The sequence below is a fragment of the Passer domesticus genome, chromosome 11, assembly GCF_036417665.1.
Source record: "Passer domesticus isolate bPasDom1 chromosome 11, bPasDom1.hap1, whole genome shotgun sequence".
Lineage (NCBI taxonomy): Eukaryota > Metazoa > Chordata > Aves > Passeriformes > Passeridae > Passer > Passer domesticus.
The window spans coordinates 5067915-5085754 of NC_087484.1; the positions used below are offsets into that span (position 1 = coordinate 5067915).

Here is a 17840-nt window from a genome sequence, read left to right on the forward strand (position 1 = left end):
TTTAGTTGGAGAATCTGTTGCACAAAAATGATGGTAGAAATAACAAAAAATTGATTATTTTATATTTGGAACCAAAACTGGTGTCTAAAAAGATGAGGTAATTTCACTTCACAGATTTTCAATGCTTAATTAAGAAATGGGCTAATGAAGAAGAAATAGCAGTAGCTGGCTAGGGGCACTTAGAAAAGTTTGAAGATAAATGTGTAATATCAAATTTAACAGTGTTGCAACCCACCTGGTGAATTTTTCTACAGGTACAAATTCAGCAGTCAGCCTCAGTCTTGTCTCTCCCCCATTCCATCCAGCAGACACCTTATCTCAAAGAATAATTATTGCTATGGTGATTTCTAAATTACTGGATCCATGGAGCCTACTTAACCTGATGTAAAAGGTCCTTTTTTCTTCCCCACTTTCCTCATTACCAAAGGAGAACATTTTGGCCCGAACAATGGCTGTATACATCAGCCCTGATTTATTAAGTTTAGAGGATTTGCACTGTTGTTTTACAAAATGGTGTCAACTTGCAGCATGACTCTATTTGATGATGAATAGCTTTCCCAGGCCAAAGAGCTAATGACATCCAGAGCTTCCGCGCCTCCCGCACTCCTGTGGCCCGAAAGGCCAGGGATAATTTCAGCCGAATCAAGCCCATAAAGAGAGAATTTATAATCAGCTTTAATGTATTTGGGAGCTAAAGTACCTTAGTCCTTCATCAAAGGGAATGATAAAAACCAGAATTAATATGGCTGGATTTAATTATTTCTGAGAGCGTAATTACTCTTTAGCTAACTGGACAGGAGGTGTGTTATTTCTCTTACTTTGAGCAGAGGAAAGGCTTCTACAAGTCACCATCAGGATCTAAAAATGCATCATGTTAGTGCCTTAGCATTGATTGCAATACAAACAGAATAAATATTTGAATAATAATTTAAATAATGCAAGAACTATTTTTAAATTAAACGAGTATAGGCTTCGTTAGGAGTGCCTCCTGCTCACAGTTTCTTCAGCTTTTGTAGCGAGACTGTTCCTTGCCTTTAGGAAACATAAAATACAGTAATCACTTTACCCCCTTTTTAAAGTGACTTAGGGGTCTAATTTTCCATTAGCATTAATGAGAGTTATGGGTATGCACCAACATGAGACTAAATGAGACTAAACCTTAGAGAGCCTTTTGATAAGTAAATCATCTTTGCATCAGCATTTTAGAGGCTTTAGTATCCTCTTTCCCCCCATTAGTTATGGTACCTGATTACTTTGTTGATAATTAATATTTATTACATAAACTTGAGCTAAAATTTAGGCTGGCATAGTAAAGCAGCATTATCTGTTTGAAGGCTTGTGAATTAAACATATTAAAATCCTTTTTTTTTTTTATAATGGATGCCTATTTTGGAAAGTGAAATGCTCAAAAAGTAAAACTAATTGGGCCTTCACAAAAGGTGAAGAGAAGGCTAGAGTAGAACAACAGTGAAAAGTAACTGAGGACAAAAGACTTCTGGCAATCATAGTTTTGTAAAATATTCTTTTTTGTTTCATTGGCTCCTAGTCCATTATGTCTTAGTATCACTATTCTTAAAATTAGTTTCTGTTACCTGAAAAGAATATTAAAATTCTAGAAGAACCATAAAATATCATATACTGAATGAACAGTCAGTGCTAAAGAAATAAACCTAGTTGGGGGATACATTTAATTTACAAAATCATAAGTTATCTCTAGAATATTAATTGAAAGCTGCAGGAAATATCTAAAAATTATACACCTACTAAGCAATTTTAGTTCTGATTTATTTTTACTTAAAAAGGCTATTGCTGCTACATTTTGTAGGTTCTTGCTGTAAGATTTTATTCTGTTTATCTGCTTGTGATTTCAGAGTGTTTTCCTGTGTGAGGACCCAAAGCATCAATCTTTCTTTATGATCATCCAGACACAGCGAGGCTGTTAGTCAGAGTAATCAGTTATCTGGAGAATCAGAAGCAAAAGCCATTTCTTACTGATTTTAGAATGAGAGTTATTGCTGAAAGGGGTGGAATTCTAATCCAGAGCTTTTCTTAATACCACTTTCACGACTTCAGAAAGTGTCTTCAGCATCTGAACGTGGAGCAGGCAGCACAGATCATAACAAAGCTCTGCCTCCTCCCAGAGTACTCCAGGCTGAACCTCTTGATTTTGCCCTTTCAGACAGCCCTGTGCACAGTGGGTCTTGAGCTGATGCTTCTTTTAGGGATTGCCCAGCAATTAAAAAAATATAAATTAATCTTCACAGCACCTCTTTGTGTTTAGATAAAATATGAGGAGGTTCATACCCGCTCCATGAGAGCCAAACTCTGCTTTGGGTCTTTAGACATTATAGTTCCAGGAAGCAGAAAACCTCTGTGAAGATACAATAGATTATATTTGCAGACCAGAGTGAAATTGTGGGAGAAATAATCTCTCATCTGTTTCCCAGGCACTGTGAGTGGTGCCTGGTGGCTCTGCCACGTGTCTCCACAGGGATGAGTCCCTCTGCTTGGGGGATGTGGGGAGCAGAGCCCTTGGATTGTGAAACAGATCTATGCCTATATTAAAAAACATGTTTAATTTATGACAACTTGAAAATAGGTCAGCCCCTTTGCAAAAAGGAATTGTCAAGCACTGGAACAGGCTGCCCAGGGAAGTGGTTGAGTCACCATCCCTGGAGGTATTTAAAAGATGTGTGAGTGTGGCTCCTGGGGACGTGGCTTGGCGGCTGCCTGGGCAGTGCTGGGTTAATGCCTGAGCTGAATCTTTGGGGTCTTTTCCAACCTTAACAAGTCTATGATTTTAAGGAAGATGGTCTAATTTTTTTAAAAAAAATGTTTTTCAGAGAACCTCAGAACTACATAACCATGAAAATTATCCAGGTCATTTTTAAAGCTAGCCCCAGTCATGTTTTACCATATTATAAAATCAGAAATTGTATGAGAGCAGACATTCACACTGAGATGGTTGATGCAATTTGTAATTGAAGTTGAGATCTGAACCATGATATACACAAAATACCTGCCAAAGGCCAGGTCTTAAAAAAAAAAAGTAACATACACTGTCTTGGTTTTGTCTAGAAAATAAATTGCCCATCTCTCTGCAAGTTATTTGGAGAAATGTGTGTTGGTTGCCTTTTCAGATGTCACTTTGTCCCTTTCTGGTGACTTTTAAAATTCAAAATATAAGAAGCTACTAAGAACATGTGTGTGTGTATATATATAAATATATATCCTTGCCTGTGTCTGCATCTCCATTCTTAAGTGCACAGCTCTTACCATTCTTAAATTTACCCTTCCTGCTCTCTATGCTGAAAACCAATAATGAAATTATTGTCATTCTTTGCATAGAGTTTTTATTTTTCTGATTTTACTCTTTTAGAAGTAAAGTTGTTATGGTATGAAAATGGTAGGCAGAGAGATATTTGAATGTGTGTGTTTGGATCAGGGCACATTATCCAGATACCAAATATTGCAAAGATTATATCCAGGGCTTGTAGTAAGAAAAACCTGCATCACCAAGGCTTTCAACTGAAGGGAGTGATTGTTACAGGTGTGATTATAAAAATGCTTGTGTTTTATTTATGATGTGTAATTCTAGTGTTCTGTATTTAGAATGAGTTAAAAACTATACTCCTGGCTGATGCAGGAATTAAGGTATTGAGCTTTGGCTTTCAATAATACAGTCCAGTTTCTACATTCACAGTTAAAGTCTCATGGTACTTCATGGTTTTTTTTCTGTTTCTTAAACCCATGCACCTGGTAAAAACATTTTATGATTTTTTTTAAAAAATGCATCACTCAAATACATGGTATTTTGCCTATAAAAGACAAGTTTAATGCTGAATGACTAATATCCTGTAAAATAACAGAGAGCTTTTTAAATACAAATGTTTTAATACTCCACAGTGCTTAGATTTAATGCATGTCTCTTGCCTACATCAACTGCAAATATCAACACATACTGTTCATCTCTTTTTTTGTTGTTGTTTTTGTCTATTGCTATTTTATGCATGAGGAATTTCTTGTTTTCTACTCTGTGCTTGGCTGGCTTTTTCTTTTTTTGTTACTTAGCCCTGTGTTTCTACTGATTGCTTTTTCGCATGCAAATTACAGAATGTCATGGAAATGAGAGAGCTCTGAAAAAAAAGGAAAGATAATGCTGAGTTCCAACTGTCTTTTGTTTGTGCGTAAGTGTGTAAAATATATGACTTGGAAATATTTTCAGAATGGCCTTTGACTTTCCTTCTGGTGTATATTTTTATTTCTCAGTAAAGAAGTGGGCATTTTTCCCATTGGAAAACATGATAAATCTATAAATACTTGTTAATAATACAGGTGTTGGGCATAAAGGAATTTTGTCTCGTCATCCTTTTATGGAGATAAGGAATTATGAACTTGGATACTTTGTCCAAGCTAAAATTTCAATTCAATACAACTTTTTGCATGAAACTCTGGCCCCATTGAAATCAATGGCAAAAGTCATTGTCTTCAGTTGGTCTGGGATTTCATTCTTGATTCTGGTTTATATGGATTTTCATGTTTCTTTACAAATATCTCAGCGGGTAGTCAAAGGTTCAAGGATATCTACAGTTCTATTTAAAAGAGAATGTGATTAATGTGTCAAAAACCCCAAAATTAAACCTGTGCTTATCTTTATATAAAGCATGAGCTTAAATGGTTGAATTTAGATAAATGAATTAGTATTTGACAGAAAATATTGTTTTAACCAACTGTCAAGACTTTTATTAACCACCTTATTGCATCAAGTGCAAGATGTAATTTGGCAGTTCTTGTCTCCACTATTCCTAATAACAGCAACAGGAAAAAACAATTAAATGAAGTGGATAACTACGGTCTATGGCGGGGTATGCTTTTAGTAAACAAACTTTGATTCTTCATTTAAAAACAATAAAGCACTGGGCACTTTCTGCTTCTTGTGCTAGATGTTTCTAATAGCTATACCCCTGAGGGAAGGTTTTGCTGTAATGTTTGAAAAACTTAATGAAAAATGGGCTGTTATAAACTAAGATTTCCCTCCCTGAAAATGTTTTTCTTGAGACGTCCGTGGGAATTTAATATTCACTGTTTTTTTTCCTCAGTCTTGTATATTCTTGAATTGTCTTTTTTCCTCCATTTTCTCCGTTCTTAATCCTAGGTCCCCTTACAAAGAAACAGACAGATGATTTAGGTGATAATGACGGTGCTGAAGATGAAGGTATTTTTTGCCGCCAAACTGATTTGCATGACAAGGATCCCTGAAAATCTTTTTTCTCCCCTCTTTTTTTGACTTCTTGTCTTCTTTTGAAGAGTTTTTTTGTTTTTTTAATTCCCATTTTTGATGTGTTTTGTCTTCTTGCTTGTTGTTATACATATATATTTTTAATTTTTTAAAAGAAAGAATGTTGTTAAGTTCTACGTTTTGATACAAAACAGTAACAATATTTAAAAAGGAGGGTTTTTGTTTTCTTGAAATGGACTTTTGATATGTTGCATCCCACCTTTTGACTGAATTTTGTCCATACTATTTAAACTAACACTCTTTTAAAGTTTCTCTGTACACCTTTTTGCATGTTTTCTAACCCTATGTATTTCACCAAGTACAAAGATGTTTCTTTTTTTTTTCACTGACTGATCTCAGTTTGATAAACATAGAAAATACTGTGTTTATAAAAGGAAAAAATCAGAAAATTCTTTAAAAGTGTCTCTTAAGCAACAGAACTTCCCCAAATGCCAACCCATCTGCATTTAGGCTGCAATGAAAAAAATATTAATATTAAAGGCTACTCCACCTCCCTCCAGAAGGGAGGCAGCATTGCCTACTGGTGAAGCTCTGTGGAGCTAAACTAAAACTAAAAATTCCTGGTCTCTTCTGTTATCTGCAAGCATATAAAGATGCTGATCTACTTGAGCTTGACCCTTAGAAAACTCTATTACCAAGTAAAATCAAAAGTTTGAAATGTCAAGCATATTATTCTGTTCATAAATTATGTCTGTTGATCATGAAGATATGCAGATTTGGTATTTTTTCAGGGCTATGAAAATGGTAACAAGGGGCTCTTTTCCTGAGCAGTTTCATCCCTTCAAGTAGATGTGCTTCAGAGTTCTGAATCTCAAACACACGCTTTGATGGTTTATGGTCAATGAGTAAAACAAATTATCATGTAGGACTGGTAGAGTTGCTGCTTGCTTCTCTGTTAATATTTGGGGTGGTAGGGAGAGGTTGGCCAGATACAAATATGAAACTTCACTTGTAGACTGAAAGGCTCTTTACTAAGAAATTTTTCAGCACAGATAACATCAACTACTTAAACAGAAGCATAGAGTCTTTCCAGAAAAGATTAAGGAAGGCAAATTTGAGCATTTAGCTTCTTACCCAATAATTGAACACAATTTTGTCACAATTTTATGACTGATTTATGATCTTCTTCTGGATCTGTATGTTCAGCATATGAATGGAAGCCCACCAGCTGGGCCAAAATTTGCAAGATTTGATGGTTTTGATAAATTGGAAATCTCCTTTGAAAGCTCTCCTGTGGTGGTTTAAGCCAGCAGGCAGCTAAACAGCACAGAGCCAGCCACTTACTCCTCCCTGGGGGAGAGAACTGGGGAAGGAAATATAAAAGTAAAATTATTAATTGAGATAAAGACAGTTTAATATTACAGAAATGAAATTAAATAATAGCAATAATCATGAAAAAACAATGAGGATGTGCCTAACATGAGGTGCACAGAGCAATTGCTCATGGCCCCTGGATAAGATGTTCAGCAGCTCCTGAGCAGTGACCCCCAGCCAGCTTCCCCCAGGTTACATGCTGAGCATGAGGCCACAGCATGTGGAATATCTGGAATTTCCCTTTGGCCTGTTGGGCTCAGCTGTCCTGGCTCTGTCCCCTCCTAACCTCTCATGCCCCCCCACCTTACTTGCTGGGGGGGTGAGGAGCTGAAAAGTCCTTGCCTTGGTGTGAGCACTGCTCAGCAACCACTGAATATTAACATTATTCTCACCCTGAGTGCACAAATTAACTCTATCCCAGCTGAAATCAGGCCACACACTATTCAGAGCTAATTATGACAATTCAGATCCTCCTAGCTGTATGAAGTCAGGACATTTATATGTGTGTCCGTGACAGAATATTGCAAGGGACATTCTTATGAAGTCTCAAAAATCTGTGATAGTGAATTAGCCATTACAAAAATGACTCTGTCTTGTTTTAACAGTATGTTTTAAGAAATAATTTGAAATTTGGGCTGTTCACCCAGTGGGCCTTTACAGCTCTCCTAAATTGCTGTATAATTGCCAAGACAGATGCTAATAACATCAGGTTTGTCGAGTCCTTCTCTGCTTAGAAGAGACTCCTCAGTTTACTGAAATTCAGCAGAGAGTGGTTGCTGTCAGAAAGTGCTTTAGTAGGTAGGCTCAGATGAGAGGAGGGATCTCAGTCTGCTGAGAACAAGTGTCCATGTCAGGGAAAACCTGTCTCCTGCTCTGACAATTGCAGGAGAGAGAAGGAGGGCTGTAAGAACACAGCAGTCCAACTAGAGGGGAAGAAGCACATTTACAACACTAATAAATCTCTGTAATTTATAGGACTGGGATTAATTTTCTCTGGCGTACAAGTGACAGTTTTGTTCTCCTTTCTGTGCCAATAGAAGAGTGCAGGCAGTAATTAGACTTTTACTGCTTCCGAGAGGCACAGAGAGACAGGGAAAATTTAAATTTTTATGATCACTAGACACTCAAGACTACTGGGATGTCTGCTGGGTTGATAGAAACTCTCTGCTGAGACCATGCATTTCCCAGTGGAGGAGCAAGGAGCAGGATCAGATGTCCTGTATTTTTGTGAACTCCTGCATTTTTGTGAACCTGGTCTTTTGTGAAACTCTAGCACCAGTCTCACGTGCAGAACTGAAGAGTTTACAAACTTAGTCATATGTGCTTGGGTATGAGTAGCAGGAAAGAGAAAGACCAAGCAAAAAGTCACGTTAGCTGGCTAGTTTTCTGCTAACCTGTCCTTCAAAGTCTTCAATTTTGTAGTTTGGTAAATTTTAGGCAGTGTAAAATCCTTCAAACAAATAGCTGTGGAGAAAATAAAATAAATGCCAAACTGAATGAATGATGAAATTTGAGCATTAGGGAGAGTGGGCTGTACATGGTGCAAAACAGCTGCTATCAGATAGCCATAGAGTCCAAGTTATATAAACAACGCCCAGTGATTTCTAAAATGCCCAGGATGGTCAAAAAATCAGTCAAAAAATCCATAGATCTCATGTTATTTATTGTATTATATCTTTCTGAAGATTTTCCATAGCAGCTTCTTGTAGCAAACATCTGGAGAGCATTTTGTATTGTGTTACTCAAATATCTGAGTTTGATTAGAAGATTTCCCTTTAAAACACTGTTCAATAGTCCTACTCCCATCAGCTGCTGCATACCACTACCACAGTGTTGTGGTCCAAACCTTGCCAGGACAAGCACTGGATTCAGCAATCAAACTTGGATCTCTGGTATGTGCTGCAACCAGTAGACCAGGCTTAATTAGATCATTTTTCATTTTTGTTTTCAAAAGACCCAAAGGCAGTAGTGCACATTACCAGCTAATGATCTGCAAATTTGCTGTTTAAAAAATGAAGGTGTTTTCAAATTCTATGAGTGTGAACAGTCAGAAATCATATAAATGCCTTTTTTCCCCAGTCTGGATTCATTATTCTTTCTGTTTAACCCTTTCATTCCTACACTTCTATTGCTCACCTGTTTTCAGTAAACATTGAACAACTTGAGCAGGTACCAAAACCAAGAGTGGCAAAAGCATTTTCAACCAGTGAGCACTGGGGCTTTCCCTCTTTATAGCAGTGGTGCATTTGCCCATTTGCTGATCTTCAGATATGCAATATCTAGTGTAGATGCAGGATTTACCTTCAAATTGCTGAGCAGTTACACAAAATGTACTTTCCCCAGTCTGGAAAAAAAAACAGTTTTAAAAAGTAAAGTATTCTAATGTTATTGTCTTGTCTTAGTCTTAATTCTGGTCAGGCAATAATTTAATTTCACAAAAATTTAATAAATAACAAAAATAAATAAATAACAAAAATCAGCACCCTTAGTTCCTGCCCACTAAAATCCTAAGCATGACCTAAAATATGGCAACACAAACTATTAACCAGCCAGTGTACTCTGGGATCAGAACTGGACTTCTAAGTAGAGAGTGTTGTATGAAATATCCATGAAGGATTGCTCAGAAATGAATTCTCATCCACTGCTCTATCGTACACACCTTGCCTGGCACATCAATCTGTAAATCTTAAATCCTTATTTAGTCCCCAGAGCTGTTTGAGCATCTCTGTTTTTAATGCATTCAGCCTCACAGCATCCCCCTGCAACACAGGAGTGCTGCTATTCCATTTTTAGAAAGGAGGAGTACAGATGCTGAGTCTGAGGAAGGCAGACACCATGTCTGTTGCTGAGAGCACATGCCTCAGAAGTGGGGTCTGCACTGCAGTTGATAGATGCTTCTGCTCTTCCCTCCTGCCTTTCAATTTCTCCTGTGGAAAAGGAGACAGATTAGGAACAGATGCTGCTGTTTGCTCACAGGCTGTAACTGTGATGATTCTGATAATTTAGTCTGGTGCTCTGTCTTGTATGGGCTATTGGACTTCGTTGGCAGAAGGAAGTTCTTAGTCCAGAGCATGTTTTAAATCAAAAAATTAAAAAAGCAACTCAAATTTTAAGTTGCTAATGATGCAGAATTCATCTACAAATCCCCTCTTATGCTGAACAGACTGCAGTGCCATTGGTGTGAAGGAGCACCTTGCAGAGTTGAGTCTCTCCAAACCCCCTATCACCCCATTGGGACTAAAACACTCTGGGATGCCAAGTTTGGCATTCAATCTGCCTTCAGCTGTCATGGTAAGGAAGAGGGGCAGCAGCACTCTCTGTCTGGCAGTGGTTGCACGTTTTTGGACTTGAGGGATCAGCAAACTGCAGAACACATTTGTCTGCCCTGCAAAGCAACCACATGCTCCAGCCTTGATTACAGCCTTCAGTGGGAGCCAGCCAGGCTGGGGGAACAGATCTGATCACTTTGGGTGAGCTTGTTGACTGATGCCCATAGCCAAATCCATGATTCCTGTTCCTCCTGTCACCCATCCATGTTAGCTCCCTGATTTCCTCTCCAAAGTACAGCTTCCAATGCCACTTGCACATTAAATTGTGCTGATTATATTTTCCCTTTACACACAGACACTCTGTTCAAATTGTGTCAAATTTTTGTGGTGATGTTATTAATACTTGAAAACACGCATGATAAAATTCTGACAGACCTTTAATTTAAGTACCTCTTTAGGGCTTCATTTGACTTTCAGCACTGCCAAGCATTGCTTGTACAGTGAAGAGTCTGTCAGCTTTTGCCGTTCTAACCATCATCCTTCAATAATTTAAAATGACTGCTTACCTGGCTATTGAGGTCCTACTCTAATGGGAATCTGCTCCAGATGTTTACCTGTAAAAGCTTTGGCCTTTTTCATGCTAGGATAACATTCATATAGTCCTCCATCAGGATCTCAAGTAATTTTCAGGTGAAGGTAGTTAAGGGTTTGAGAGTGCACTAAATGATCCCCTGGTTTGACAGGTAGGAAAACAAACAAAGGGAGGGAATTCCATTTGTCTGAAGCCTGATGGATGCAGGCTGTATTTTAAAATAGAAAAGATATCTAAAACTCCTGACAGAAGCTCTATAGTTACTTTAATAGTCTCAGAATATCTAGTTTTATATCTAATTTTAAAAATGTGGCATTAATAGATGTTTACATATTAGGATTAAGTGCACTAGTTCATTAAGTGGTAGTGCATCTATAAGGCATCTGATGGATTCAGACTGGAAGGTCAAATGCTGTTAAAAGTCTTTAAAATTATTACTAGTAGTACTGATTGGTACCATGCTCTACTTAAATATTTTCTAAAAAAGCTCATGGAAGAGTTACACACATATCCACATAGCATCCTATGGAGGGCACACACAGGTTTTGCACTAACCAATCTGAAAGTTTGCCACTGTTCTAGTCTTGTTTCCTGTTCAAAATCCAAGATTTACTTAACAATCTGCATCAAGCTGTCACAATTTTTTATGCCATCTAGAAAAGCAATGCTTGTGACATCGGTGCTAAACTAATTATCTTTTTGTGTGAAGTTGTCTCAAGGTAGGCTTTTTTTTCCTTTCCCATTTTGGTTGTTCCCTGCAAATTATGCTTGTTAAGTCACGTGGCCAATTCACAGCAGTTTTGAATGACTGAAGCTATAATTATGTTTTGTTATATATGACAATTGTGACTGATATTCACAGTCAGACCTGGTTCCCTGTTGTGTAATGTAACAAACAGAGAATAAAAGTCAGCCCCATTCCTAAATTGTCTGTAACACAATTAAGATGAGACACAAAAAGTAGATGCAACAAACATTAGAAAGGTAGAGAAGAGAATGAATAATAGAAATAATTACAAGAAAGTTAATGTATATGTAATATAAATAAGGTTATTCTCTGCTGTACAGTAAGATCTACTTAGATGTTTTATGAACTAGCAATTTAAAACCAAACAAATCACAGCACTCAAAAATGATATGTGTGACTGAAACCAGAACTTAGTTGAATTTGAGAAGGATTTTTAACAGTGCTATCCTTGCATATGTCTTTGAAAAGATTAATGTATCTCTTTTTAATTAAAGCAACACTTAATAAAAAGCAACAAAAATGCAGAACACAACTAAATTAAATCAGTCTATAAATCTACCCTTGGCAGAAATGCCACATTTACACCTAAAGTCTTCAGGTTCAGAATGAGGTACAAACACAATAGCTATTAATCTGCATCCATGAATAACTATTAATCTGCATATGAAAGTGTAACTACAGTGTCCTGAGATCACTCCAGCACATGCATAAAAAAGACTGACACCAGCCTGAAGGAAAAAAAGAAGGATGTATCATTTATGGTCAGGTTTTGAAAAGTACCTGAGTACCAGAAATATCAATTATTTACTTCATTGAGTTGGACACTTAACTTCAATAATCACTTTTGAAAACTGCATCTTTCTTCTACTTTCATACCAATATATAAAAGTGTTCTCCTCACAGAGTATTATCTTAATTCTTCCTCCATTTTAGTTTTAAAGAATGAGACTTTTCATGGAGGAACATTTTAAGGTAGGAATCAATTCTTGATTGCAGTCTGAATTTTTTGCTCTCTTCCTTCGATCTTATAGTTTAATAACCTGAGTTGCTAATAACACATGTACTTAAACAACACTTTTCCAGCTGAATATTTGCACCTTTCAAACATTCCTGTCTGTAGACTGCAATTGATATGAAACCTCTGACCAAATGCAGTGATCTTTCTTTTTCCCATGAAGAGCTCCACAGCTTTGTATAATCCATAGCCCAAAGTGCCACCACCTCAGCTGAATGCTGCATACCCTGGCTGATGTCTCCAGCAGAGTTCTAGATTCTCCCTCAGAGGGAGAGTTTCCCTTTTGTGGGAGGGATTCCTCTTATGACTGATGGCTTTGGCAAAGCAGCATGAGGAAAATTCATTCTGCATGTCAATTGCTCTGACATGGCACAGAGGCAGAGCTGGAAACTGGCCTTCCCTTATCTATCTGATCTGTAATCTTTACAAGGATATTAGTTGTATAAAATAACAGTACTGTAGAGACAGAAATTACTCAAAGAATAACTTCCTTATATATGAGATTTTTATTCATGAATGTGTGCTTCCTTTCTCAGATAAAGGACACTCATTCTTTTCTAAATATTCCAATATTATTTTCCAGATATACAGGCCAGTGATACCAACATTTCATTGCTGTTCACAGTTGGTGCTCTGTAATTCTATGTAATTTTAATTAAAGGAGAATTCTGAGACAGATTCCCCCTGTGTTACCATCAAGCATACAATTAACTGTGTACAATTTCTGCTGGGAACAGTCACACAGTGATTTCAGATTAATAATTTATTATTGCTTCCATATTTGTATCAAAAAAAAAAAAAGGCAGAATAGACTAAGAACAAGCATCTACTAGAAACAGTATATGAATTTGGAAAGATTTTTTTCTTCAGTGTAGATTTTAAACCTGAGAAGCTCATAACTCCATCCTATGGACAGTGAAGATAAATAATCTCTGCAGCTTTACACTCTGAAAGTTGTATGTTGGAAAGCCCTCACTAAAAGCACAATCAAGCAGAGCAATACAAGCAATTTCATGCACAACCTTTCATCATCTTTTTGGTCTTGAATAAGTGATTTTTCTAGCACTTCCAATATTGAAGGCCCAATTTCTGATCTCGCCTGTTCTGGCATTTTGTTCAAATCAGAATCAATATCAAAGTAATAGTAGCAGTTGGCTTTTTATAAACAGAAACATCTGTGCTGCTGTTTTTCAACTAATTCCAAAAGCAGGGTTTTAGTGTAGCTGCCCCCACCTACTCCTTACAGTGCTTCAGAAACAATTCCAGCAGTTCTGCAGAGAGCTCCCTTGAAAGCTTCTAAACTAAGATCCTTCCAAATCAAAGGAATAAACAATACATCTGAGGTTTCTTCAAAAGCTGAAGGAAGCAATCAGAGGAGTTACTTGAATACTGTCATAATGACCAAAAAAAGTGGTTTTGAATCAGAATGTTCAAAACAGTTCATCACTGGGAAATTTTCCTATGCTCACTCGCTATTAGCTTTTTTTAAATTTTGAGTGACTATTATGCCATATTATGGTTTGGGTGGTGGAAGAGACTCAGGCACCCAGTAATTCAGAACAAAATGCAATTTAATCAGATGTAAGAGTTTAAATTTACGCCTAAGCTGATTTATTTCCTGTCCAACAGAAAACCCCTAAGTTTTAAAAACATATCAGCCCATACTAGCTGTTTTGAATTGGTACTCAGGAACAATTCTCCTCAAGAGGAGTAACACTGTTCATATATTCAAAATTTTATTCTGAGTAGATGCATCTGTTTGCAAATAAGACTGTTTGGAGGTGGAGGGATACCTAAATCCAAACTCAAAACACTGTGACAATATCTAATTTTTTTGTCAGAGAGAATGGCAGAGCTTCTAACATTTTAAAACTATTCCCTGCCTTTGATGCCACTTTTGATAGTCTTACAATTTTTGTTTTTGAATACAGGGTGGGGATTTTTCGGTACTGTTTCAGGCAGTTATTTTTCAAACTATTCAGACCTTTTAATGATTTAGGAAACTAAGAAGTATCCATGTACCTTAAACTTCAGGATCCCCTGAAATTATCAATAATCTCAATTCAAGGTCTAAGTGCTAAACAACTTTCAAGTACTTTTTGACCTCAAACTGTAGACCCATCCAAAGACAGCTGTTTTTTCTTCCCTTTTACAAATTAGTGGACAGGAAAAATCAGCACCTTTATGTACAAGCAGAAATCTTGTTTATCTTAATATGTTGTATTTCCCTTAGGTAAGAGAACAGCAAGTTGCACTGAGTTTTCAGAAGTGTTCAGCCAAAATGAGCTCACTCTTGTGTTAGTAGGCATTAGATAGAAGGCAACTAATTCAGCAGGGTCAGAGTCAGAGCAATGCCTCATTGCATTTGAGCAAATGTGTTACCATTTTCAGTTCCTTTCTGCTTTTCAGAGTGTTTAAAAAATAAGAGTTTTAGTTAATGAGCAAGCCACAAACAAGCACTTGTGCCCACCTGCCCATTTCCTTATGTAAAAGACGTTGCTTGAGAAACACTTAGAGAAAAAAATAACCTCACTAAGAAAATTAAAAAAAAAAATTAAAATATTGCATGTATCTTCTTTGGTGCTTTCTTGAGATAAAATGTGTCTTAATATTTTTTCCAGACATTCGGGACAGTGGGGGACCTAAGCCTGTGATGGTGTATATTCACGGAGGGTCCTACATGGAAGGCACTGGAAATTTATATGATGGCAGTGTTCTAGCAAGTTATGGGAATGTGATAGTCATCACAGTCAACTATCGCCTTGGGGTACTTGGTAAGAAGCTTTCAGCTTTCCACTAATCCCTGCTATCTGCAATGCAATTCATATTATATGTGAGAATGTACTTTAAAAAAGGCAGGAGAGAGACGAGAAGTATTTTTAAATTTTCTTTGTCAATATAAGGTTTGTATGCTGGGGATGAGATATAAAGACATTGCAGGTATTTTCTGGAAGAGCCTGCTGTCATGCTGCATGAAACAGGTATTCCCGTTGCTGAGCTGTCCAGGCTGAAGAGTTTCTCTCTTTTTATTTTTCCTTTATTTTTTTTTTTTTTTTTGTTTGTTTCTGTGAATAACACTGATGCTTTAATTCATAGATGGGTAAATTAATTTCTTAAAAGCTTTTAAGCCATAGAGGGTAGGGTTTTCTATTGGAATGAAAGAGACTAACATTGAATTAACATGATTTTGTCATGCTTTGAAAAAATGAAGAATGTTATGAAAGCATCTTTTTGCCTGTTTTGAACTTCATTGGGGTTTTGAGTAATGGCATGTGTGTCATTCAAGTACGTCCAGTATTTCTTTCCAGATCATGAATTAGAGAATGAAAGAGTTACTTTTGATTGTTTCAAATACATTCAAAGAATGTACTCGTGCTGTTGGTGTGTGGTCTTCCTCTGGTACCTTGTATTTACGGAAAAAAAATTACTCTGCTATTTTCTCAGAATAGTCACATGCATGATACAGTCCACCAGCTCTTGAGAAAATATAATTGGTAGGGGGTTCTTCTGCATACTCTACCAAAATATTGCATGCTAAGACTCCTGAAAGCAGGGTTTGGGTCCTGGGATATAATGGAGATCAGAACAGTAACTAGAACACTTCCATAGGTGTGAGGGTGTTCCCTGTAACATCTGAGAGGGCGTTACAGACCAAGTGTCATTCACAGCAGGGAATTTATTCTGAAGACCAGTCAATTTTATTTTCAAGTGTCTGCTACTCTGCTTTACTTTTGGGTTGTTGGTTTTGGTTTTTGTCATTGTCCTGTTCTTGGTGTTTAGAATTTGGTTAACTCAGTCCCCAAGTGCGTTGCTTCTGCTTTGCTCATCTGGGTAATTATCTTCCAACAGTTTAATTGTTGTTAAAAATCTGACGCCCTAATTTCAGGGGGACGGAATGGATTTTAACTTTAGATTTTGAATTTAGTCTACTGTGATTGTGTTTTACAAGGGACTGAATAATTTCCAGAGAGATCATAACTATTATTGTCTGGATTTATTTCCTTGGTAGTGGAGATTTCATTTGTGATGTAACACTTTAAGTGAGTTCTGGTATTTTGTATGGTTTTCTTCCTTCTGTTTTCTTCCACTTGTTTTCTAATTATGTGATGACTTAAAGTCCTGGACTCATATTAGTACAGAAGTTAATAATCTGATACCTTTGCCTCTAATCAACATTTCAGTTTTGCACCTGTGCCTGTCTTTGATGTCTCAAACAATATTTCTCTGTATTATATGCCAGTATAAAAGAAAGTATCTATTATCTGAAAGGGCTGTTTATTTTTGTATATTATTTAGTCTGATTCCTAAGTCATTAGTAATTGCCGTGTTTAAAAGGGGTAGTTGCTTGAAAGATGAAAATTAACATACCTTTGTTGATGATAATGATTTTTGCACTTGTAAATTAACACGGATCACTGGGGTAACCCATAGCTAACATCTCATCAGCTTAGGAGGATTTCATTTTTGTTCATTGTGATTCTTTGTGTTTCATGATCTTTACTGAGCCTCAAGGGTCAAAGAGCTGATTTTATTTTAAGTGGGACCTGTTACAGTAAAACCTCTAAAATTCACAGCAGAATCCAGTGATTAGTATGAATACTTGATACAACGTTCTGCAAACCCTGCAAAAGGTGGGCAGGGTTTTCTTAGCAAAACCAATGATGTTTATGTAGAAGTCATGCACATCTATTGTATTTGCTGCAATGCCCATCATGTATTAAATAAATAATGATGATGTATGATTCAACAGGTAGTGGAGAAACAGAGCAACAATCAGAAAAGAAAATTTGAGCAGTTTAAATTTTTCCTGCTCTTCCTTGTTTTCTAATCTACAGATACCGTCAGAGTAGGACTGTGCAGAATCATAGTAGATATCAACTTTTAACTTTTTGACATTTTGAAATTCCTGCTCCTCCTTATTCCAGCAGAATTCTTCCCTTTGCAGTCACATTAAGATATGGATTTACAAAAGCATAGGGAATAAATTCTCAGCTTCCCTTTCCTGATCCTATCCCACAAGGGGAGAGGTCCAGCTCCACTGACTGGTGCCTGTGGGGTACCTGGATATCCCTTCACCATTGTGTGAAATACCTGGCTTTACAGGCAGAAGGAAAATTCAAGGAATGATTAACCACATGAGAAGATGTAGGGATGAAATAAGGTCTGTCCTCTCCCTTTCACATGCCCTTTATTGATCTGGTTTCTTGTATCAGAATTTTGTAGATAAATGTCTTTATATAGATGATCTCTGTGAGTCATCTGCCACCATTTCACCAAGATGTTGACTTTTCTTAAACAACTACCATTGCTGTTTTTTGTGTTCTTTCTTATGAAAGGTTTATTTAGAGAAGGAGAATGCTTTCGGTCACCACTGGCTACTAGTGCTTTCAATTTCACTAGTGGAGAGAAAGAGCTGGTTTATGCTAACTGGGAATGTGTTTCTTCATTTTATTAATTTATAATCTTTGTTCTTGGTTATCTTTAAGCCACAGGACTTTAATAGAACTTTAATAGAAAAAAAGAATTTGTATTGAAACTCACAAACTGAACAGGGGGAAGGAATAATGGCTTAGAGAAATCTCTAGTTTGAGCACTGCTTTAAA

The 17840-nt window shown here is 36.8% G+C and overlaps 1 protein-coding gene across 8 annotated transcripts in view; it reads left to right on the plus strand.

The window, feature by feature from the left end:
• The window catches only part of NLGN1 (neuroligin 1), a 420011-nt gene that overhangs the window by 218371 nt on the left and 183800 nt on the right, over nt 1-17840 (plus strand). For 6 of the 8 annotated variants that reach the window (XM_064385263.1, XM_064385264.1, XM_064385265.1 and 3 more), the window contains 2 exons: nt 5156-5215; nt 14859-15011. In XM_064385263.1, the coding sequence (XP_064241333.1) occupies nt 5156-5215; nt 14859-15011 (213 nt within the window). The remainder of the gene's footprint in view (nt 1-5155; nt 5216-14858; nt 15012-17840) is intronic. The other 2 variants (XM_064385270.1, XM_064385269.1) reach the window with 1 other exon arrangement.